This window comes from Camellia sinensis, chromosome 11, assembly GCF_055761805.1.
Source record: "Camellia sinensis isolate YWXY chromosome 11, ASM5576180v1, whole genome shotgun sequence".
Taxonomy (NCBI): Eukaryota; Viridiplantae; Streptophyta; class Magnoliopsida; order Ericales; family Theaceae; genus Camellia; species Camellia sinensis.
This window is the reverse complement of record NC_138971.1, coordinates 27602754-27628768: the sequence shown is the minus strand read 5'-3', so window position 1 is coordinate 27628768 and position 26015 is coordinate 27602754. Positions and strand designations below refer to the sequence as shown.

At 39.8% G+C, this 26015-nt stretch overlaps 1 protein-coding gene across 1 annotated transcript; it reads right to left on the bottom strand.

Annotated features, from left to right (window-relative positions):
• Positions 1 to 1391: 1391 nt before the first annotated feature.
• LOC114311082 (transmembrane 9 superfamily member 3) lies at positions 1392 to 18581 on the bottom strand. Its single transcript, XM_028257161.2, has 8 exons — positions 18462 to 18581; positions 18158 to 18325; positions 17851 to 17891; positions 16191 to 16776; positions 15945 to 16082; positions 15677 to 15833; positions 15090 to 15574; positions 1392 to 1905 (listed from the first exon to the last, which is right to left on the bottom strand). The coding sequence occupies exons 2-8, from the start codon at positions 18304 to 18306 to the stop codon at positions 1686 to 1688; spliced, it is 1776 nt and encodes a 591-aa protein (XP_028112962.1). The 5' UTR covers positions 18307 to 18325; positions 18462 to 18581; the 3' UTR covers positions 1392 to 1685.
• Between the last annotated feature and the right edge of the window lie 7434 nt (positions 18582 to 26015).

The following is a 26015-nucleotide window of genomic DNA, read 5'->3' as shown; positions in this document are numbered from 1 at the left end:
TGCTTTTTTTTATTTATTTATTTTTTTAATTTTTTTAGGTCCATATTTGAAGACCCTAAAAAAAATTTAAAATTCACTAAAAATGAAAATAAGTCAAATTCCAAAAAAATATAGTAATAACATGCCTAGCTAATCTGTGAGCTTTGTGCATGCCTGCATCCACACAGACAGTCGGTATAAATTGAAAATATCCTTCTCAAATTGAAAGTTGACAATTAAATAGAAAAATAGAAAAAACTTATATTTCATTGGAGCAGTGAAAAAAAAAAATTACATTTTCATGATGGTACAACTCTCCTATGTCCATGGTGCAAATTCATTTGTAGTGAAATTTTTTTTCCCACTACTCCATGTATTTGCAATTTCCCCTAGAAAAATTGAGACTATTCAGTGCAATTTTTCTTAAATTGAAAGTTAATGATCAGAAAGAAGAAAGTAGTAATATACACTGTAGCATAGATTCTCCAAAAAATAAAAATAAAAATAAAAAAATAGAAGAAAACTATATAGATAAGCAACTCCAATAAGCTGTACCAAACAAGACTATCAAAATTGGTTTGTGTTGTCATGAAATCGGATGCACTATACAGCACCTTAGATCCAACCAGCCTCTTTACCTGTTCTTTAGCAATAAAAACCTAGGTTCAAATCCCTACTTCGCCCTATATGTGAAGCTAAAGGTGGTTGCACACCAAAGGTTCGATCAGGGGGTTCAAAAAAAAGCACAAGAGAAGGCAGAAAAAAAGCTAGGGAAGTGGAGGATTGATTCAAAAAGTGGTACAAACAAAAATAGGGAACAAGCCCAGTATAAGGATTTTCAGGGACCAGTTCAGAGTACTCGGTGGTGAGGAAAGCAGTTTCAGATAAGGGAATCATTATTGTATCTCTACAAGGAAGGACGGGATTCCATTAAACGAAAAGCCTCCTTACACCTAATTAGCGAGAGTTTTAACTAGCAGTAGTACCTACACCAACCAAACATGTGCTTTAACAGGACTTGATGCTTAAAAAGTGTTCCTGAAAATATAAGATTTCTGATTTCCAAATCATGAAGAGCCATGATTCACCAAAGCTTGCCCTATATCTCAACTTGGAAAAAAGTTGTAAACCTTGTAAGGTTAAACTTTGGAATTGGAGTCTTTCCTGTCCTAAAGCGATCTGAACCTTTGGTTGCTCAGACCCATTAGCATGATTTATTTGCAAAAAGAAATAGTAAGCACTGAAAAGACCAGTTGACAATCTTACACGCAATATGATAGAAATGTCAACTAATTGGTTCGAAACTCAGTATAAGCACACTCTATTTTCTTTCAACATTCATGTATTTTGCATGTACAAGTATCTGTCGGATAAAAACATCAAAATAAATCATTCTTAGGATGAACCACATGTAAGAGAATTTATTATTTATTCAGCAAATCAATAAAGGGATTTCATTGTGGGCAACTTAAAGCTTATATTACATAAGGAATCAAAATTCATTTTCCAGGAACTGAAGGTATGTGTAACAATAAAAGAAAGAACTGAGTGGATCCTATCAAAAATGAGAACTCCCATCCGTAGAACCTTCTCGAAGTGAGAGGTACTTTGCAGACTACCTTCTAGCCAAAAACAGGAACCCTTCTCTATGACAAAAAATAGAAGACGAATAGAGAGAGAGAGAGTACACCTTAAAGACCAACACACTACTCGCACTTGATAGACCGGTATATGTGGCGAACAAAGAGCAAAGCAGCCCGGAAACCAACAGCCCCAAGCATGAGAAAAAAACCATAACAAATGCATGCCATGTACCCAAAGAAAAATGAAGTTTGCATGAAGCCAGACATGTCTGATCTTGCATGGTAGTAATACAAGCTGTAGCCATAGATGAATAAGCCAGTTGATCCACCGCAAAGAAAAGACCTGTGGCAAATCAAGCACACAAATTAGTCCAAAAGACAACAGTCTCATGCCCTTTTTTTTTTTTTGGCATCACACAGATATCAAAACAACAGAATTTAACCAGCGGCAATTTACCAAACAATATCCTAAATGATGTTGCAAAAGTCTGAGATATTCAAATGCCCTAGTGAAAAACTGAGCCTTCATTTGAAAGATCTAGGCAAATACTTTGCCAACTAGGCCTAAGATGAAATGGCATGAATGATTTTGATCCACTGCACATGTACCAGGACATGGTTCGCATTACAAATGGATTCATAAAAAAACTTTTCATCCAATGGTTTAGAATTAGGAGCTTTCTCTAGGTTCATGGATCCAACGGTACCAGGTTACTGTTGCTCCAACCCCATGCATGCATGTAAAGAGTCATGCAAAGATGGCGTATAAGGGCCTCCACCTCAAGTGAAAGTCTGAGCTGGGCATCTGCAAAACTCTCCCTTCTCTTCACGTTGTTGCCTTTGTTGATTCTCACCATTCACCATTAAGAAGGTAGAAAATTGTGGTGGGTTTGTTTTCCCTCTCTCTCTCTCACTCTCTGTATAAATAGAGACGGGAGGGAGAGGATGAATGTATCCAAAAAAGAGAGTTGTGAGAAGTGTTTGAGAGCTCTAAGTTGAGTAGAGAGAGTGCGATACTCCCCCTCCTCTGTTTTGTATTATTGCTCTGTTTTAGTGAAATTCTCATTTATGCACCGTGGACACAGGCATTGGGCTGAACCACGTAAATATTTGTGTTCTATGTGTGTGTAATTTATATTCTGGGTGTCCATGATCCTAACAAAGTGGTATCAGAGCGAGTTCGGTGTTTTTCGGCAAAACAAAGTGTTTTTCAAAATTTGCCCAGAATTCAAAGTGGTCGAAATCCACTTTTGATCACACCAGGTGAAAACCCTCAACGAGAATAGCACACTTAAAAAAAACACGTCAAAAATGGAGGTCAGAGGAGGCCGCACGCGCACTTGACGCCGTTCTCACTCGCCGGCGACTGGCTGCACGCGCCTCACGCGTGAACACAGCAGAGAAGACGATCTGATGTCATCCGCTGATGTCATCCAAGCCAAGCCAGAGCCGTTGACCGCGCCGCTAACCGCAGCCACGCCGCTAACCAAGCCGTGTTAACCGGCTCGCCGACCAAGCCGCTCGCCGACCAAGCCACACCGCCGCCGCTGACGTCAGCCTGACGCCAACCAAACCGGAAGAATTATCCAGTGCTTCTTAGCCGCACCAGATTCTGCCAATCTGAACCGTTCAACTTGTCTTGGCTTGATCTAAGTCATTCTAAGTTCGTTTTTTATGATCCAATAGTGCTTTCCAACTATTTGGAATATTCCGGACACATCCGTACGGGTCTGATTTTGAAAATTAGATTTCAAAAATTTGCAGTCTTTATTTTGGCAATCTAAAGTGCTTTTCCGGCTAATATGACCAATCCAGACTCAACAGCGAAGCCTGTTTTTCAGAAAAATATCATTTTCTGTAGAGACAAGTATAGATGGAGGAATCAACATCAACTTCGGGATCTATGATCAAGCTGAATGCTTCCAACTATGCCATTTGGAAGCCCAGAATGGAAGATGTCTTGTACTGCCGAGATTTGTTTGACCCCATTGAGCTTCATGGAGTTAAACCAGCAACTGAAACTGACGAAGACTGGAAGCAGAAGAATCGAAAAACCATTAGCCAGATCAGATAATAGATTGATCACAGTGTCTTCCACCATGTCGCCCAGGAGACTGATGTCTATGCTCTTTGGACGAAGTTAGAAGGCATATACCAGTCAAAGACCGCTCGAAACAAAGCCCTCCTAATGAGAAGACTTGTAAATTTGAAACTAAAAGGCAGTATCTCTGTTGTTGAACACACTAGTGAGTTTCAAAATTTGGTGAACTAACTGGCAACTGTCAAAATGAAGTTAGATAATGAGATGCAGGCTGTATTACTACTCAGTTCTTTGCCTGTTGGGAGAAGGTGGCGTCCCTCAGCAACTCTACACCAGAAGGAAGACTGACCACGAACATGGTTACTGATGCTTTATTTAGTGAAGAGGCAAGAAAGAAAGACATGGGTGGAGATCAATCCTATACCCTTGTCACAGAAAATAAACGTAGAGGCAGAGGCAAGGGAAGAAGCAAAAATAAAATACGCAGCAGAGAAAGATCTCAAGACAGAAGGAAATTCAGAGAAGGTACGAACCGGCCAAGGTTCAAGTGTTACCATTGTAGCCAGGAGGGTCACATAAAGAAATATTGCTATGCCTTGAAGGGAGAACAGAAACAAGGCACTAGACAGCCAAAGACTGAAGATGGGAACATTGCAGTTACTATCTTAGAGGATATTACATTATTCTCTATTGAAAAAGAAAAATTCCTCCATATGTCAGACAATGACACCGAGTGGGTGGTAGATACAGCAGCTTCCTACCACGCTACATCCCGGAAGGAGTTTTTCAGTACGTACCAAGCTGGAGATTTTGGTACAGTGAAGATGGATAACTCCAGTTTTTCGAAGATTGTGGAAATTCGGTGATTGTTTGCATCCAAACCAAAGTTAGGCGCACAATGGTGTTGAAAGATATCAGGCATGTTTCCGATTTACACCTGAATCTTATCTCAAGGATAGCCTTAGATCGACAAGGCTATGAGAACTACTTCGGCAAAGGCATATAGAAGTTGAAAAGGGGATCTCTGGTGGTAGCCAGAGGACAGGCAATTGGCACACTGTAGAAGACTCATGTGGAGGTGAATTCAGATAGCCTCAACGCAGCAGAAGATAAGGCGTCATCAAATTTGTGGCACAAAAGGCTGGGTCACATAAGTGAATAAAGGTTGCAGATTCTGGCAAAGAAGTCTCTTATTCCCTTTGACAAAGATGCAAAATTGAATCCTTACTGCTTGTTTGGGAAGCATCATAGAGTTGCTTTCCATTCATCATGCAGAAGCCAATCAGAGTTGTTGAGCAGAGTATACTCTGATGTATGCGGTCCCATAGAAGTGGAATCTTTGGGTGGCAGAAAATACTTGCTGACGTTTATTGATGATGCATCACGAAAGGTATAGGTTTATGTCCTAAAGACCAAAGCTAAGGTGTTCCAGCATTTTCATACATTTCATGCTATGGTGGAAAGGGAGAACAAAAAGAAGCTGAAGTGTCTCTGAATAGACAATGGAGGCGAGTACATGTCAAAGGAGTTTGAAGCCTATTGTGCTAGTCGCGGCATTCGGCATGAGAAGACTATTCCTGGAACCCCACAACACAATGGTGTAGCCGAAAGAATGAACCAGACCATTGTGGAGAAGGTCAGATGTATACTCAAAATGGCAAAGCTACCAAAGCCATTTTGGGAAGAAACTGTTCGTGTTGCCTGCTATCTGATTAACAGATCGCCATCTATTCCACTGAATTTTCAGATTCCAGAAGAAGCATGGTCTAGAAGGGAGATTTCCTACTCTCACTTGAGAGTGTTTGGGTGCAAAGCATTTACACATGTATCGAAGGAGCACAGACAGAAGCTGGATGATAAGGCCACTCCATGCATCTTTATTGGCTATGGAGATGAAAAATTTGGATACAAATTATGAGATCCGAAAAACAAGAAGGTCATTCAAAGCTGAGATGTGGTGTTTCAAGAAGGCCAGACCTTAGAGGACTTTAGGCAACCAGGCAAACCCAAAGTTGATGTTTCAGAAATTATTCCCAATCCTGCACCATCACAGCATGCCACTGATGAAGAAGAGCTACCGCAACATGCAGCCGATAATGTAGAGTTGCAGGATGGATTTCCAAAAGAAGATCCAGAAGAAGAGGGTGTTGAGCAGGGGGAGTCACAACCCTCTCTGCCAGAGACCGTTGGTCCACAATTATGAAGATCAATAAGAGAGTCTAAGCTGTCGTCAAAATACCCTACTTTCTAAGTATATTTTGCTTACTGATGAAGGGGAGCTAGAAAGTTTTCAAGAAGCTTAGAATCATAAGGAGAAGAGTAGCTAGTAGCAAGCTATGCAAGAAAAGATGTAGTCCTTGCAGAAAAATCAGACTTATGATTTGATAAACTTCCCCAGGGTCGAAAAGCATTGCAGAACAAATAGGTGTTCAAGTTGAAGAAAGATGGTAGCAGGAAGCTAGTCAAGTATAAGGCCCAATTAGTTGTCAAAGGTTTTGTGCAGAAGAAAGGTGTTGATTTTGATAAAATCTTCTCACCAGTTGTGAAAATGACATCCATTCGAGTAGTTTTGGGACTAGTAGCCAGTTTGAATTTGGAACTTGAACAGATGGATGTGAAGACGACATTTCTCCATGGTGATCTGAAGAAAGGAATTTACATGGAGCAGCCAGCAGGTTTTGAAGTCAAAGGGAAAAAAAACTTAGTATGCAGATTGAAGAAGAGTCTCTACGGCCTCAAACAAGCGCCGAGACAGTGGTACAAGAAGTTTGACTCATTCATGGTGGGTCATGAGTACAAGAGAACTGCTACAGACTAGTGTGTTTATGTCAGGAAATTTCCCGGTGGAAACTTCATCATACTCCTGCTCTACGTTGATGACATGCTGATTGTTGGACAGGATGCCACAACAATCAAATCACTGAAGAAGGAGTTATCACAGTCCTTTGACATGAAGGACCTACGCCCTGCACAGCAAATCTTGAGCATGAAAATTGTGCGTGACAAGAAAGCCAAGAAGTTGTAGCTGTCACAGGAGAAGTATGTTAAACGGGTGTTTGAGAAGTTCAACATGAAAGATGCCGAGCTAGTCAGTACTCCACTGGCTAATCATTTCAAGCTGAGCAAGATTTCTTGTCCCTCCTCTACAAAAGAAAGAGAAGAGATGGAGGCTATTCCCTACTCATCCGCCATAGGGAGTTTGATGTATGCTATGGTGTCCACACTACCAGATATTGCTCATGCTGTTGGAGTAGTAAGCAGATTCCTTTCCAATCCAGGAAAAAAGCATTGGGAAGCAGTCAAGTGGATTCTGAGGTACCTCAAGGGTACGGCAAAAATGTGTTTGTGCTTTAAAGATGCTAAACCAGTCTTAGAAGGCTATACGGATTCAAATATGGCGGGAGATCTTGAGGGTAGGAAATCTACATCATGATTTATGTTTGCTTTCGCAAGGAAAGTTGTGTCTTGGCAGTCCAAGCTGTAGAAGTGTGTTGCTTTATCCACAACCGAAGCAGAGTATAATGCCGCAGTGGAAGCTGGGAAAGAGATGTTGTGGTTAAAACGGTTTCTCCAAGAGTTGGAATTAAAGCAAGAAAAGTTCACGATACATTGTGATAGCCAGAGTGCCATAGACCTAAGCAAGAATTCAATGTACCATTCTCGCACAAAGCACATTGATGTTTGGTATCATTGGATACGCGAAGTGATGGAAAAGCAGTTATTGGAACTGGTCAAGATCCACACAGATAAGAATCTAGCTGACATGCTTACAAAGATGGTCTCGAGAGACAAACTCGAAATTTGCAGGGGCATTGCAGGAATGGACTTCAAGTGAGAAGTCAATCATGCATGTGGGTATGGTGGGGGAGAATTGTTGCTCCAACCCCATGCATGCATGTAGAGAGTCATGCAAAGATGGCATATAAGGACCTCCACCTCCAGTGAAAATCTGAACTGGACATCTGCAAAACTCTCCTTTCTCTTCACGTTGTTGCCTTTGTTGATTCTCACCATTCACCATGAAGAAGGTAGAAAATTGTGGTGGGTTTGTTTTCCCTCTCTCTCTCTCTCTCTCTCTCTCTCTCTCTGTGTATCAATAGAGACGGGAGGGAGAGGATGAATGTATCAAAAAAAAAAAAGAGTTGTGAGAAGTGTTTGAGAGCTCTGAGTTGAGTAGAGAGAGTGAGATACTCCTCCTCCGTTTTGTATTATTGCTCTGTTTTAGTGAAATTCTCATTTATGTACCGTGGACGTAGGCATTGGGCCGAACCACGTAAATATTTGTGTTCTCTGTGTGTGTAATTTATATTCTAGGTGTCCATGATCCTAACAGTTACCTCCATACAAGACTTTTGGCACAAAATGTACACGTCCCAAGATGACATATGGCCCAATCAAGCACCAGCACCTAGACAAACCAAGTCACTCCCTCCATGCCATCTCCAAAGACCTTGCACTTCCCGCATGTCAAAAACCTCAAGCTTGCACGGAGCACTTGGCTTGCAATAGCCCCTGCGAGTGTGCCTCATTTCTCACGATATGAGGCCTATGCTCAGAGCATGGCCTAGGTACCTCACTCAGGACCACCAAAAGACTCGTGAATTAGGGCTATAGTTCAAGGGTTTGTCCAACCACACACCAAGCTACCCCTCAGGGACAAGGCACACTCATACCAATCTTAGAGAGAGGGGCCTTTGTCCAAGGCACATGATACCTTAATGGTTGTATCATACCTACCTCCTAAGCCATTTTGACACAACGGATGGGGACACATCATACCTACCAACTATCTGGATATGATACGTCCCTAATGTTATGCTAAGGTTGCAGGGTAGACATATAAGCTAAGATTTTAAACTCTAGTATTCCATTACTTATGTATCAAGATCCTGTAAGATCATGTCCCATGTCACTTAAGCTGTATTTAGTTGGGAGATTTCGGAAGGGATTTGGAAAGAGAAAAGAGAAAAGCGAAAAGGTAGGTGAAATTAGGTGAAATGTAGGTATATATTTCACCTAATTTCACACACTTTTTCTCTTCCCTTTTCCAAATATCTCCCCAAATCCCACAACCAAACACAACCTTAAGTAGCGATGTGTCCATCATGTGACCAGAAGTGGTTATGGAACACACTCTGCAAATTGTAAGGCTGTAATACAATCATGAAAAAGCCAAGCTTCAATTTTTAAAATGTCAGCAAAATTATTAGGCTAAACTAAAGAATATTATAATCTTATGAAAAAAGTGGATCTCTTAATGGCATGGATATAACTTATAAGGCTATGTGACAGGAAAAATACAAAATTTGAATTTTTCGACTGTACATCTAGTTAGTTGTATGGGAAAAAAAATTCATGTTCCAAAAAATATAGGGGTAGGTAGCTATTTATGAAGCACGAGTAAGGGTACAAGTACTGGTACTGGTACTGGTACGATATGGGTACGTTGATATGTAAAAATCCAAAAAAAGGTAAAGTACGGGTACAGCTTGGTTCATTTCTATAAAAATATTTATTTTTAATTTAGAATAATGTAAAAATTGATTAAATAGTTTCATTTGTTAAGATCCAACTTATAATTAACATTTAATGCCAAAAGTAAAGGTATCAATCAAAATTAAAGGTCAATATATTAAATAACTTACAAATTATAGTTTAATTCTAAATAATGCTAAGCATAAAATTAAAAATTAAAAAAAAATCTAGTGAAAAAAAATTTATCTTTATAGTAGAAAAAAATATCGTTTCAACTAAGGTATGGTACGGCTTGGATATATACTAGGGTACATCTGGATACGCCAAAAATTAAGAAGAAAAAATTTGAGTCCGTAAATCGTGTATCCGATACATATGCAGAACTATCATACGAAGTATCATACACCGGTAAATACTGTAAGATTTCTAATAGCTTTTTGTATCTCGTATATTCAATGTGTATCGATTACAATCAGACCTTAGAATATATATAGCCCTAACTCCTAAACCAAAAAGGAAATACAAATACAATACGATTATGACTCTAATAGGACTCTAATACAATCATACCTCTAATAGGACTTTAAGTTAATTTGTAAGATTCACAATATATTTCGCAATATATTCTCACACCCCCGCTCAAACTCAAGGTGTTTTAGCAGAAAACACGGAGAGTTTGCTAAGAAGAAACTGAAACCGAACAGTAGTGTGAGTCTTGGTGAAAAAGTCCGCAAGTTGCAAAACGAAGGGATGAAAGGAAGCGAGATAGAGGCAGACTGCAAATGTTGGCGAACAAAGTGACAATCAATCTCAATGTGTTTTGTCCACTCATGGAAGACAGTATTGTGGGCAATCTGAACAGCACTGCGGTTGTCACAATAGAGAGAGGTCGGAGAAGACTAAGAGACACCCAAATCAGACAAAAGACAACAAAGCCAAACAATCTCAACAGTGGCATGAGCCATAGCACGATACTCAGCTTCGGCAGTAGAACGAGCAACGACTGATTGTTTCTTACTTTTCCAAGAGATCAAGGAATCACCAAGAAACATACAAAAACTAGACGTTGACTTGCGATCAGTAACATCACCAGCTCAATCAGAGTCAGCATAGGCCACCAAGTCCAAAGAGGAAGTAGAGGACAATAGTAAGCCTTGAAATATGGTAACCCTGAGATAGCGAAGAATGCGAACCAAAGCAATCCAATGGGTAGAGCGAGGAGCAAAAACAAACTAACCACATGAACAGCATAAACAAGATTAGGACGAGTGACAGTCAGATAAACTAAACAACCCACAAGCTTGTGATATAAAGTAGGATCATCCAAAGGGACATCATCAGTAGAATTAAGCTTCACATTAAGCTCAATAGGTGTATCAGAAACCTTAGTATCGGTAAGACCAGCACGATGAATGACTTCATTAGCATACTTAGCCTGAGACAGAAAATAGCCCTTTGGAAAAGAAACAACCTCAATACCAAAAAAATCCCGTAATAGACCCAGATCTTTCATTTCAAAGGTGCAGAAGAGATGCTGCTGGACCTCAGAGATAGCAAAAGAGTCAGAGCCAGTGATGATCATGTCATCCACATAGAGTAAGAGAGCAACAAAAGCAGCCGATGTATGTATCAGAAATAAAGCAGAGTCGGAAGCAGAAGAATGAAACTCAAGCTCAGCAACAGCAGTCTGAAAGTGATCATACCAAACAAGAGGAGACTGTTTCAGACCATACAGAGCACGCTGAAGACAACAAACTTGGCCAGAGGAATGGGGAAGACCAGGAGAAGGACGCATGTAAACATCGTCAATGAGATGGCCATTAAGAAAGGCATTCTTAACATCCATCTAATAAAGAGGCCAAGAACGAATAGCAACGACAGAGATTAAAATACGGACAGTAATCATCTTGGCAACAGGAGCAACTGTCTCCTCATAATCAATGCCTTACTCCTGAGAGAAACCTTTGGCAACCAGACGAGCTTTGTAGTGCTCAAGAGACCCATCAAAATGAGTCTTGACTTTGTAGACCCATTTGCAACCAACCAAGTTCTTACCAGCAGGTAAAGGAACCAACTCCCAAATACTAATTTTCTGTAGAGCAGACAACTCATCCTCTATAGCGTGAACCCAATGAGGATCCTAACATGCCTCTTTGTAAGACTAAGGTTCTGAAAAAGAATGAATAGCAGACAAAAAAGTACGATAGGAAGCAGAAAAACATGTATTAGACCAACCTAACCTGTTTGGAGGATGACGCGCTCGAGTAGGATATCAGTGTGCAGCAGGATCAGAGTCAGCAGAAGCAGGAAGATCAACAGTAGGGGTAGAGACAACCGGTGGAGGAGGAGCCTTGCGACGAGAATAAACTAACAACGGAGGAGGAGAAGAAACGGAAGGAGGAAAAGCAGCTAGAGGTGAAGCAGGAGGAGAAGATGAAACAAGCTCAGGAGGAACAGTGGAGATGTACTCATTAGACGGTACCTCAAAAGGAAATGGGTCAATGTGAACCAAATCTTCTTTGGAAACTAGAGCAGTGACAGGAGGAAGCTGAAAGTAAGGCAGATGTTCGAGAAAAAAACATGACAGGAGACATAAAAACGATGGGAAACAGGGTTGTAACACCGATAGCCTTTCTAAGTAGGACTATAATCCAAAAAGACACAGAGGACAGACTGGGCACTAAATTTGATCCTATCTTTGTGTGAAGGACAAAACAGGCAGACCCAAACACACGAAGGAGGGAGTAGTTAAGAAGTTGGGAGAACAAAGCCTCATAAGGAGACCGACCAAAAAGAATGGGAGTACGCATGCAGTTGAGAAGAAAAGTAGCAATAAGAACTGCCTCCCCCCAGAATGGAGCTAGAACTGAGGCAGAGAGACAAAGAGACCTAGCTGTCTCAAGGAGATGACGATGTTTACGCTCGGCGCGACTATTTTGGGCAGGTGTATCTATACAGAAAGTTTGGTGAATGGTACCCAAATTGGCCAAATACTCACAAAACTCAGTTTTAAAACATTCTCCACCCAAGTCAGACCGTAACACTTTAATGGACCCAAACTGTGTAGTAATCATAGACTGAAAGATACGGTATATCTGATAGAAATCGGACTTATGAGTCATAAGATAAACCCAAGTGTAACGGGTGCAGTCATCAACAAATGACACATAGTATGCAGAACCCCCTTTGGTGAGAACAGGAGAAGGGCCCCAAACATCAGTATGAACTAAAAAAAATGGTGTATTAGAGATAGAAGTGCTTTTATGAAAATGTAAGGCTGTCATCTTGGTGAATTTACACCTTTGACATTCAGTAAATTCACTAGGAAAAACTTTACCTAAGATCTTAGTTACAGGATTCGTGCAAACAGGCCGCGATTCTTACTCAGAATCACGATTCCGCGCTTCCTAGAAAGAAACACGTAAGAATCGCGTTTCTGTGGAGAGAGAAACGCGATTCAAATGAAGATGGGATCGTAAAGGGGAGAGAGAGAGGGAGAGAGAGAGAGAAACCTGGTGCGTCTGCCTTCGATCTGCTCGATCTGCATTCGATCTCAGTCTCTCGCCTTCAATCTGCCTTCCGATCTGCCGTAGAGACTCGTTAGCTCCTCCGATCTGCCTTCGATCTGCGTCGCCATGTCCTCGCCTTCGATCTGCCTTCCTCTCTCTCTCTCTCTCTCTCTCTCTCTCGTCGTGCGTCTCTGTCCCTCCCGTTTTCAACCTATAACAATATAATTGGTTATATATAAACTATATATATCTAATTTATTATATAAAATATATATCTAATAAATTATATTAACATATTTGTGTCTAATAAAAAAATATATATATAATACATATAATAAATCTAATAAATAATATAATTTGTGTCTATCTCACCCCTCTCCAATTTTATTTTTTTTATTTATTTTAATATATTTTAACACATTATTTAAAAAATATAATAAATAAATAAAGTAATTAATATGTATTAAAAAAAATATTTATAAAAAAAACTTTTAATGTGTATTAAAACATATATATATATTTATATATTACTGCTCCCCGAGGCGCTCCCAACCTAAGAAACTTCTATTGACTCACGCTTCCCCGCTCCCGCTCCCGCCCCCGCTCCGCCCCCGCTTCGTGCAACTAAGCCTAAGATACTTGATTGAGCCAAAGACCGTAAGCGGTCAGCAAACAAATACCCTAATCTAGAATGCCACAAGTAGAAAAGACTGGACAGAGAATCTAACTGAAAAGAGGAAAAGGCAGTCGGAGAGGTTGTCAAAGGCAGATGCAAGCTCTCTACCACATAGAGGTCCCCAACTCTACGACTAGTCCCAATCTGCTGCTTAGACATCCGATCCTGCACAGAACAGATAGAAGAGGAAAAGATAACATCAAAACCAGAGACGTCAAGCTGGCTGATAGATAATAAATTAACAAATAACTGAGGAACATAAAGAACAGATGGAATAGAGACAGCAGACATAGTAGACGGTAAGACAGACCCAACAGATATACCAGACCCATTAGCAGCATTGACAGTAATAAGAAAGGGAGGAGGAGTGCAATTTTGAAGTAAAGAGAGATGGAGAGTCATATGATGAGAGACACCAAAGTCAAAAAGTCAGACAAACGAAGAAATACCAATAGAAGACCCAAGCAAACCTGAATGAAGAGAGGAAACAATGAAGGCAGACAGAGATGGCTGGGAGGTACACAATGTATGTTGAAACTGACTAATCTGAGCAGTCAAGGAAGCAAAGTCAGGATCAAGAGCCGGAGTAGATGCAGTAGAATCAGTGAGAGGCCGAATGGTACTCAAAGGAGGAGCGCAAAACTTAATCGGCAATTGCTGAGAAGACGAGGCAAACACAGACAAAGCAGACAAACATCCCTTCTTGGGACAATGATTACTTCCAATGACCCCTCTGATGGCCGAAGGCACACTCATCTGGAGCCAGTGATCCTTTCTTGGGATTTGTAAAAGATTGAAGCTTATGGGTATCCGACATCAAAGTGAACCAAAGTTACAGAATTTTGGGGTCAAATTATAATAATGAGAAATATACCACTATCTCAGTACTTCGAACACACAGGGGAGAGAGCCAATCCAAGTGTAATAGTCAATGAAATTTTGGGTTCAAAGTGTAAATACCAACAAATCAGTTATATGTATCACAGCCAGGACTGATTGCGAACCAAAGAAGCTTCAAAAGACAAGACAGAGTCGTGATGGCTGTAGACGACCGCGGAAGACGATCGCGACCTGAATCAGAAGCACGGCGATGACGTTTGCGAACCAGAGGGACTGAGTTCGCGAACCAGAGGGACTGAGTTCGCGAACCACAAGTACTAGAACTGAGTTGCAACGAAGCAGGGGGCTGAAGCTGATTGCGAGTTGCTGATGATGACTGAAGATGATCGTGACCCACTAACCAGAGAGACCCACGAACCCTAAGTCGCGACTATGAAGAAGATCAAAGAACAGAGATGACTTCGAACAATAGGCGACAACTTCAAACAACAGATGTGGACGCCAGCCAGACTTAGGGTTTCGAACATGGCTCTGATACCATGTAAAATTTCTAAATAGCTTTCTGTATCTCATATATTCAATGTGTATCGATTATAATCAAACCTTAGAATATATATAGCCCTAACTCCTAAACCAAAAAGGAAATACAAATACAACACGATCATGACTCTAATAGGACTCTAATACAATCATGCCTCTAATAGGACTCTAAGTTAATTTGTAAGATTCACAATATATTTTGCAATATATTCTCACAAATACCAGTACGAATATGGCATATTTTTCGAAGTACCCATGCTTTATAGGTAACCATTGACCAATTTGTACAATCAAAAACTATTCAATTAGTAGTTAAAAAATGAGTCATCCATAAGAGGCAAGGACTTGGGAAGACAAAAAAGCATAATAACATAGCAGGCAAAGCAGTATCATATGCAGAAAATGAAGACGAATAAGCTGAAATATATATTACAACACTTGTGTACCTCCACCACCATTCATGATCTTCAGCAGCAAGCTGAAAGTATATCAATGCCACAGTAATGAAAGCAGTTACGATCAAAAGGATAATGAAGACAATAAACAGGATGCTGTATATTGTGTAAATTCTGTGACCCCACACACTAGCAAATATGTAGTAAAGTTCAATGTAGATAGCACTGAAAGGCAAAAACCCTGCCATGGCCATCTGAGGAACAGTACTCCTGTACCACGGCAACTGTGGAATTTCTCTAGGATACTTTGTGGTGCGGCATGGAGCTTGGAAATCAGTTTTGCTATTTTTCCCAGCAATCCCACCCAACACAAGCAAGGGCGATGTCACTAACATCCATATCAGAACTATTACCACAATCGTCCCAAAAGGCAGTGCTGCAGTAGAACTGTATACAATAGCAACAGTGTTAAGGAAGCAGAATGTGAGAAACAGAGGCCCACAGAAAAGGGATCCCGTCAGCAACAAATTTCTCACCTGTCAATGCAAATTACAATTCTGATTAATCCACCAGGTTTCACTTTGCAAAGCATTAAATTTTAAGCCAAAATGCAGCATATGAGATCCACCAGCACTTACCCAGTTGGTCCCTTCAAGCTGACAATAGAAAGAGGTTGCTACATAACCTGCAATTCCTGAAGTGAGTGCATATATGACCACCAGTGCAGTAAATAGAGCTCCTCGGTTGTATGGATAAAATACACCCACCAATGCAAGCAGAAAAATAAATACTGTACTGCAGACGAACGTAAAGAAATATTTAAATAAGTCAAAACAAGTTGATTAAAAGATTTGATAAATTAAACATTACTATGCTGGACCACAATGAGCTTGCAGAAGTACTTACAGAGTAAACAGCTGGGTGCCAGAACCTAGGGCTGCAGCAAATAAAGATTTATGTTTCGGGAATCGAAATACATCACCATGAATATACTTCCATCCTGTCTCCTCTTGGTCATCAGCTGACTCCTCATCATGTGCATACCTTTCAACGAATTCAATGGATAGAATATACAATAAAGAAGTATACAATGCAAATTTATTGAAACACCAATCATAATTATTGAATCACAGAAGCATAATTATTACTCACCTGATAAAATCATTCTTGAGGACCCGCATGAGAATCGTTGCAAGAAAACCAGTTAAGAGGAGAACTGTGACGCATGAGTTTACAATTGAAAACCAATGAATCTCTAAGTGATGCGGTAAAGAAGAAGTCTGAGAGAATTTTTCCATCCTATTCTCGAACGGAATGTTTGTTTCCTTCCATTTCACTGTATAAGTGAACTCGACATCAACTTCCTTGTCCTCTGTCAGGTCAACAACAGAATGAGGATCCATTCGAGCACTGACCTCAATCACACGGTCCTTATTGTACAGTATATCAAAATGGATATGCTTGAAAAGGAAGTATTTGTAATCATTTGGGTCAGATCTGCCTTCCCTGTCAACCTTTCCCATGAAACCCCAAATGGGCAAGTCATCATAGTACATCTGGAAGTAATAGTCTTTCAAGACTGCAGTTCGGAACTGAGCAACTTCTTCCTTTGTCAGCCTCTTTCTGCAAACAACTTCAGAATCTTTATCAACTAAGAAGTCAAGTGTATAAGGTGCACTGACAAGACGATCCCCATTCAACACCTCACCCAAGGCTTCCTTCTTCTCTTTCATATGATCTGCCATTGCAATCAAGCACATACTTAATAAACAAATAAAGAAACTATAGCTCCACTTCAACATCATATTGTTTTTGAAATTTTAGAGGAAAATTTTAATATGTATTTGATGGAAAACACTCCTATATAAATTCTTCCAAAAGTTTCTATTTTGTCTCAATTTCAGAATATACTTTCTGAAAAAATTCAAAAATAATAAAAACTAGTTTGGTAAAAGAAATTGAAAAAATAAAAATAAAAACACAATTACACTAGAAATAATTTTGGGAAGGAATCATTTTCATATGATTTTATGTTTTGGGGAAGGAATATTTTTTTTTTTTTAATTCGATAATATCTTTATAGTGTTTTATTTTCTCAAAAGAAAATTTAGAAAAAAAGATTCTAAAAAACAAGACCAAAATGCTTTTTACCCAAAGCTACTTGTTGACACGTAAAATTTTTGGGTAAATTACATCATTAGTCCCTATAATTTAGGCGAAGTGTCACTTTAGTCTCCGTAGTTTCAATTTAAATGTGGTCTCCCGATTATTCATTGTTAACATTTTGAACAGAAAAAAATCACATGCAAAACTAGAGAGAGCAAAGTTGAATTTAAAACAAACTACTACACTTTGGTCCCTCTAGTTTTGCAAGTGATCATATTCCATTCCAAATTCTAACCGTAAATAACGAAGAAACCACATTGCACCAAAATTGAAAGTGTAAGTGTCAAGTTATTCAAATTGAAACTATGGACACTTTGCCTAAACTAAAGGGAGTGTAAATTACTCAAAAAATTTCAGAACCATATCATTAACTGACATTTTTATTTTGAAGCCTTTTCGGAAGCTTCACGTCTTCTACAATTGCTTCAGGTAAGAAATGCATTTATATATTCAAGTGCCCATCGCATTTATGTATAAAGAAAATTTCACAAGTACATAATTTTATTTTATTTTTTGATAGCCTGTAAAAAAATTTCAATGTAAATCGTAAAAACACAGAAAATTTCACAAGTACATTATTTTGTTTTGGATAGATTGTAAAAAAAAAAAAAAAAAAAATTACAAAATTACAAGAGAAGAACAACACCTGGAAAACAGAAGGGAAGGTCGAAATATCGGTATGTTTCACTGTAACCAAACAATAAACACAACAACAACAAAAAATAAAAATAAAAATTAGGAAATGTCACGTAAAATGTCAGCAAAGTCAGATATAAAAGGGTAACTAAATAGCTCGCATTGCACATTTCAAGCATTCATATACATGTGTTTGAATTACAATCCATTTGCATAAACAGATCTAAGAGATCAATCAATCAGCGATCAAAAAAGGAGAGAGTGATACAGATATATATGTGTGTGTGTGTATAGAGAGAGAGAGAGAGAGAATGTACCTGGGATTGTGAAAGGGACCGACCTTGTTAGAGTAGAGAGGGACGGGGTCGGAGGATTGATAGCGATGATCGGAGGCGTCTGATCTCACTTGGATACAGAGACACGTTACGAGTACGCCGATGATGAGGAACCACATTCGCTTCTCCATTGTTGTTGTTCTCTGGTTTCTCTGTGTGTGTCTGTGTGTGTCTGTGTGTGAGAGAGAGAGAGAGAGAGAGAGAGAGATATTAATGGAAATGGAAATGGAAATGGAAATGGAAATGGAAGTGGAAGTGAAATGGATTTGTTGTAACCAACACACACCTGGGGGGAATAATTATATGGGAAGGAGCATAGCACAAAAAAAGTTTTCGTCACGCTCTCTCCCTCCAAAGTTGTGGCTACGGGATACTTGATAAGGGAATAGCTTCCTCCAGTTCGATCCGGACTGAGGGCATTATTGGATTTGTGGAATTTATTATGGATTCTATTTTGATAATTTGAATCGTTAAATATGTAAAACTTGTTAAGTATTATATGTCTATAAAATATTACGTTGATCGGATATCGATAGTTATGTGATCAAATCAGATTTTTGTAAGCCGTTTATTTTCACCGTTCATTTTTTTCATACAAAACGAATTTGATCACATAGCTATCGATATCTGATCAACGTAATTTTTTATAGATATATAATACTCGACGAGTTATATACATTGAACGGTTTGAATTATCAAAACGGAACCTGTAGTAAGTCCTCACAGATCCAACAGTACCCTCCAATCTGTGATTGGACTGGAAGAAAGCTATTCCCATTTGATAACATGATTTACCTTTTAAAATTAAATTGATTAATTGATAATTAAATAAATTGATTTAATAATTATTATTAATATTATTTAAAATTTAATTATTTTTTAAAATATAAATTAAAATTTTAAAAAAATTTAAGTCATATAAAACTTACTTAATTATGACTAAATTTATAAATATTAAACATAATATCAATAAATATTATTATAAACTCACCACCACCATAACAACTACCATCATGTCACCGTCACTAGTCCTACTACAACTACCACCATCACTATAACCACGACCATCATGTCAGTGTTATTGTTACTGTTACTATTACCACCACCATTACCACCATGTCATGGCCACCACTACCACCATTCTTACAACCACCACCATCATTATGCCACCGCCACTATTACTACCCCCACCAACGCCGCCACCACCACCATCACTATTGTTACATCACCACCACTGTACTACTGTAGGAAAGGGTTCGATGTGAGTAGTGATTAGAGAAGCAAAACTATGCTAATGGTCCAACAATAGTAGGATGACTGGAGAATGAGTAGTTAGGTGAGGGTGAAGCAAGTAAGATCAAAAAGAAATGTATGGCAGTGCACAAATGGGTAGCATCTCTCCTAAATCCCCAATAATTCTCCTTTGGACCTTGGGAAATTGGGTCCTATTTATAGGCTTTTTCTTGGTACCAAGAGAACACCAAGTGGCCAAATAGAGAGAAGACAAGTGTCCCTAAGGATCACATAGAATATTCTGCCTTGACCTACCAAGCTAAAGGTGTCATGTGTCCCTCTGCATGTACTATATGTCTACCTCTACAATTACCTTTTTGAGCCTTAGCAAGTGTAGTTGCAGCGGAAGTGTTTGGCGCTGCAACTACCTTTTGAGCCTCAGTAAGTGTAGTTGCGGCGGAAGTGCTTGCCGCTACACTTTCTTTCTCAGCTTGAATCTCAGCAAGTTCACTTGCAGTGGTAAACCTTACTGCTGCACTTGCCTTCTCAATTCTATTTAGCCAGTATATCAGCCATGTTTTCGTGTTCACCTCAGCGAAGCCTCCACCCTTAGCCACCTAACCACAAACTCCCCAACTACCCAAGGCGAAGCCCACAACCAAGCCTGCTATCAGCCATGCTATACCTTAGTACTAAGCTCAAAGGGGCACCCTTGGTCTTGCCTGTGCAACCAAGGCAAGTCTATGACTTAGGTAAATGGAAAGGGAGTCCCTTGCAGTCGGGCTGCCCTACATCCATCTTCGCGGGGTTACCGCAGTATACAAGTATCTCTGGGCTTGCTATCAACTTCAACCAGTAAGCCTTAGGGCCTACTATTAGCACCAAGCTAGTAAGCTTCAGGGCCTACTATCAGTGCCGAACTAAAAAAGACTTTTGGAGCCTACTATCAGCCTTAGGCTAGTAATGCCTTGGGGTTTACTATCAGTGCCAAGCATTAGCCTCTACTTGTGGAGGGGAAGCTTCTCCCAAAGGTTGCTACCACCTTGGCGGGGTGGTCCTTCCGCAAGTTAGTTTATGGTGGTTGTAGTTGCTGCGACAGTCATTTTCCGTGGCAAGTTCAGATAGCAGTCCCGACAATATTAGAGATGGTGGCGCCGATAAAATGCCTCCACAACTTGGTCGCTACAAGTGTTGCCTCTGCAACTTAGTTGCTTCGGTTTTCTCTTTCTCTTAACAATTTCAGATGGCAGTGGAATCGACAATATTAGGAATGACGGCGCTGAGTTAAAGTGCCTCAGCAACTTGACCGTTACAAGTGTTGCCTTTGTAACTTAGTTGCTTCGGTTTTCTCTTTCCCTCAGCAACTTCAGATGGCGGTGGAACCGACAATATTAGGAATGGCGGCGTTAAGTTAAAGTGCCTTAGCAACTTGACCGCTGCAAGTGTTGCTTTTGCAACTTCACCTAGACACTTTCCTTCGTGGAGTCTGTTCGGATCTTTGGCAAGTCAAAACTGCTTCGGCCCACTGTTGGCCTACTTTCCTTGGGCTTTAGTCCATGCTCCTTTAGACATTCTTAGTCGCCCAAAAAGGGCGACCTCAGCAGTTAAGCCCATACTTAATTTGGAGTTTAATTTCTGACCCTCTACAACTATCACTACCATCGTTACTATCACCACCACCACCATGCCACTACCATTACCACTACGACCACCAGCATTATGCCACTGCCATTGCCACCACTACAACCATCACAATGTAAATATTAAAATATATAATTCAAAAATAATAACTTTCAAATTTAATTTTATACGTATCAAATAATTTATTTTTAATTTAGTACTTAAATTTTTATCAAACAGTTTTTCAATTTAAAAAAATTAACATTTAATTTTCAATACTTAATTTTCAGTTTTCACTTTTATCAAACAGCACCTACGACAGCCTCTTTAAAGTTAAAAAGTTGATTTTTAAATTTTTTTTATTTTATTGTTTTTTGATTTTTATATATTTTTGTAAAAAAATTAAACAATTAAAAAGTTAATTTTTAATCTGCTTCTCAAAATAGGCTGACGTTATCACCTTGCTTGGTTTCCAGTTTTCCAAAACACTTTTCAGAAAATTCTACTTTCTTATTTTTCGTGTTTTTTTGTTTTTACTGAATTTTTTTAATATTTTGAGCAATTTTTTTACTTTTTAGACACACCTAACATAAATACACCTAAAAAGTAAAAAAAAATGTAAAAAAAATCTTTTAAAAATTCACTAAATACCAAAAATATAAAAAAAATACAAGAATTCAGTACATTTTTTGTATTTTTATGTATTTATTAATTTTTTAAAATATTTTTTCACAAATTTTTTACTTTTTAGATATATCTAAGTAAGGTGCATCTAAAAAAGTAAAAAAAATGTTTAAAATTTAAAAAATATTCACTAAAAACAAAAAAATACAAAAATCAAAAAAGTCAATTTTCAAAAAATTTAATCTAGAAAACTCAAACCGTGTGATAAGTTTTTTTTTTTTTTAAATAATTTTTTATACTAAGCAGGACTGACTCAAGACAAATTAAGACCTAAAGCAACAAATTAAAATGAGATCTATTATAATTTTTTTAATATTATTATAAAAATATTATTTAAAAATTATTTTTTTAGGATTTTGACATATGTAATTACCAATTCAATTTTGATATCAAGTTTTGTTAATTTATTTTTTTAAATTAATAGTATGGTTTATCCACTTAATCACTTTTATGTCATTTTATTAACAATACATGCATTTGGAAATGACTAAACTTTTTTTTACATAGTTTAATATTTCAATTAATTCTAAAAATTCTTGAAAAGTTTTATTGTTTCATTATCAAATTTCTCATCAATTTATAAGAAAATGTCACAATAAAGAGTAAGAAACGTTTGTAAAATTTGTTAGTTTGTATATCATTACTCATATTAGAGATTTATTTCACGTTAATAAAAGAAACTAATAAAAAAATATATTTATATAACATTACTCATTTGAAATAATAATTTTAGGCCTTTTATTCTTAATGGGTGGAGCCTTTTTTTCAATTAAAGAATGATAAAATTATATAGGTCTTAACTATAATTTTTTAAATTTTGGAACCTTAATAACATTTGTGGTTTAAAGCATTGGCTTTGGTGGCCTAACATTTAGGCTGAGCCTGACACCAAGAACTCTCAATTATTAATAAATATCATTTTACTCTTTTATTTATTAATCTATACGTTTTAATCTCTTTATTTATAAAATGTATCACTTTTACCTCTCTAAACCACCTCAACAAAGGATATATTTGTATGATTTTTATAGTTACAGAGTCAATATATACAAATTTATAGAAGAAATATGGGTGAAGTGATATTTATTAAAACTCATTAAATTTTCAAGTGAAATTTGAATAACATACTACTTGTATTAATGCAATAGTTCCAACGGAGGATGGGTCGGGCTGATCCACACTTCTAATGGGTCTGCTGGCCTTGAAGTCCACGGAGTGTACCTACAAGAAGGTCCAAGAGGTGAGGTAATCCCTCGACAGACACTCCGACGGTCGAGTTAGGATAGAGTAGATTGATTGTGGAGAGAGAGAGAGAGAAAAGAGTGATGAAGAACCTAACCTTTAACGTATCTCGAAAGCTTCCTTATATTCTTTACTCATCATTTCCTTGTCAACTCCAGACTGTCTTGCTAGCCGAAAGTCTATATTCTAGCTCGCATTGTTCATGGTGAGTATGTATCCTCCGGCGTGAAGAAGTAATCGTGTTTAATGCTACAAGAGCCTCATTAATGGCTGATGTGTGGGTGCAATAACTTTGTAGAATCTTTGTATGCCTATATGGCTGATTCCCTGCCTGACAGGTGTTTGAATGCTATTGGTCCTGGTCCATCATTAGTTTTTAAAGGTTACTGGGCTTTAATATCTAGTCTGTGGGCTGGGTCCTGAGTCGTGGACCGGACCCTCTTGCACTAGTATAAGTAGTCCCCCATTCCCAAGTGTAGCTGTAGTCCAACGAAAGAAATAGGAAAGGTGGAGGGAGTCTCCCAAGCCCAGATAGGAGGGAGGGATCGTAGCCGTACACGAGGAGCGAGTAAGCACGTGATGAGGAACGAGGAGCGAGGAGCGAGTGAGCCATACACGAGGAGCGAGTAAGCACATGATAATGTGAAATTGAATAGATGGGAGAGAAGAAAGAGAGTTAGTGGGGAGAGGGAGGGATCGTAGCCGTACACGAGGTGCGATGTTAGGCCACAGATAGGAAATACGAATCGATGAGAGGAGGTGAAGGGGTTGGTGGTAGGGATGTGGAAAAGGCAGAGGTTTATACTTGTTTGTCAAATTTCAAATTGGTGAATTTTAACCTCGATCCTTGGAACACAGGCAAACCCTGGGCATTTGGACTAGTGCGATTTACTTACCTTATTGTGAAGAATCAACACATTCTAGACTTTAGCTACTACATTTCGGTGGACTCTCCCCTTTTGCACATCACCGATTTTCCCGCCCCCGCAACCAAGGTGATATACAAAAACATGAAGGAGATGGCACAAGACAAAGCGCCGGCGATGACATCGGATGCGTTAGGAGATGATGATGGAGTGGCATTGCCAGAGCAATATAGAGTAGAGAGGCGTGAAGAGAGGGTTGTGGAGCGGCCAGTATGACCCTTTCCGGGACAATGATGGCGGCGGTCCAACCGATTAGCCAAGTGGCGCCTGACCACTAGCATACCAAGGCTGACAAATCCACGCTAACGGTAGATGATCTAGAGGAGCTGCGGAGCAGATACCAAATTCTAGCAGAGGTAGAGCTGAGAGTGCCCACGGCGAATAAGAGGGCTTCTGATGTACGGCCAATGGAGTTCTCTCTATACAAAGAAGCGCTGCAGGGGGGTTTGAGGCTACCCCTCCCACAGCTAGTGGTCGATGTGCTAAATCACATAGAAGTAGCCCCAAGATAACTAATGGCGAGTGTGTGGAAGATTCTATTTGCGTGCACAATCGCTTGGCCATGGGCAACCGGAGGAGAGAATGACAGTAGACGAATTTTTCTCATGCTACAAGGCATCAGGGCAACATGAGACATGGGTGACCTTACAAGCCATAGCAGGAAGGGGATTGGTGGCGGGACTACCCTTGTCAGCGAGTGGTGGAAGAAGAGTGCGCACAATTTAGAAAGTCCCCACCAAGTCGTTGGAGCCAAAGTTAGATGCTGAGGTGGAGAGGAGGGTCAAATAGGTAAAGGAGTCGAGGGAGAAGAAGGGGCTAAAATAGGACGACATCGTCTAGCCCTCAGCCTTGTTCGCCCTGAATCTGGGGCCGTAACCAACCGAAGGAGATCCGTCGCCAGAAGAGATAGAGGCAAGGATGAAAGATCAAGAGGTAGAGGACAAGCGAGCTTTTGCAATGAAGGATAAATATAAGGAGATAGAGTTAGGCCCAATGTCTAAGCTGGTTGCGAAGAGGTCGGTTTGACCACGCCCCAAACCCTTGGGAGAGAAGGACTTGACCGACTTCGTGCCCTTGCAAGCGCCAGTGGATCCACTGAAGGAGAGAAACAAGAGGGAGATGGAGTCAGTGTTAAGAAAAAAAAAAAAGATGAAGGTGGCTTCAGAGGGAAGTGAGGGAGGACCGATGTTGAAGAAGGCAAAAGGGGGGTGGTGGAGTTGCCCCTAAAAGTAGAAGAGGGAGAGGCCAGGGTTGGTGTGGGGGCAGAGGAAGGTTTGGCCAAGTAGTGAACGAAGTAGACGAGCAACAAGAGTTGGCAAAAGCCAACCGGTCAGTAGAACTGCCCTCTAAGGACGTGCCCTTACAAGAAGTGCCGCCAAGTCAGGAGATAGGGAGAGAGCGGAGGAGCGGAGCAAAGACGAGCGTCACGTTGAGGACCGTTACACATCACATTCGCAAGGTGGTCGACTGCTTGGCAGGTGATGGAGACAAAGCCAGGGTGGCCGTAGACTGTCTCTTGAGGGTTATTGAGGACACGGCTGTGCAGAGTGTGGCACAATTTACGGAGGTCGACCTTATGAGAGGGTTCTACTCAACGCAGATGGAAGCAGCGACCTTGGCAGCAGCCCTGCTGGGCAAGGCAGTGGGGGCGAAGGTGAAAGTGGAGCCGCTGAAGGCCCAGCTGGAAAGGGTGCGGGCGCAATTGCAGAACTTAAGGGTGGAGACGGCTGGCTGGAGAAAGGCAGCACAGAGCGCCTGCCCAAAGGGCCTGGCCTATGCTTAGAGGGCGAAAAAGATGGAGGTATTGGCAGTGGTGCAGAGTTACTTGACTGAGCGAGCCAGGGTAGGCCAAGCTGAAGTCACCTCCGAGCTGTCAATCGCCAAGTCTGAACTTGAAGTGGTGCGCCACAAGGTGGTATCACTAGAGTTTGAGCTGGCAAGCAAGCAAAAGAAGATGGGTGAGGTCCAAGAAGCCTATGACACCGCCAAAGAGAGATTGGAAGAGGCCCTCATAAATAATGAAGAGCTCCACGATCAGGCCTTAAAAAACAAAGAAGAGGCAGATGCGCGTGTCGCTGAGTTAGAGAGGGCCTTGGGAAAAGAAAAGGCCAAGACTGCAGAATTAGCCAGGATGA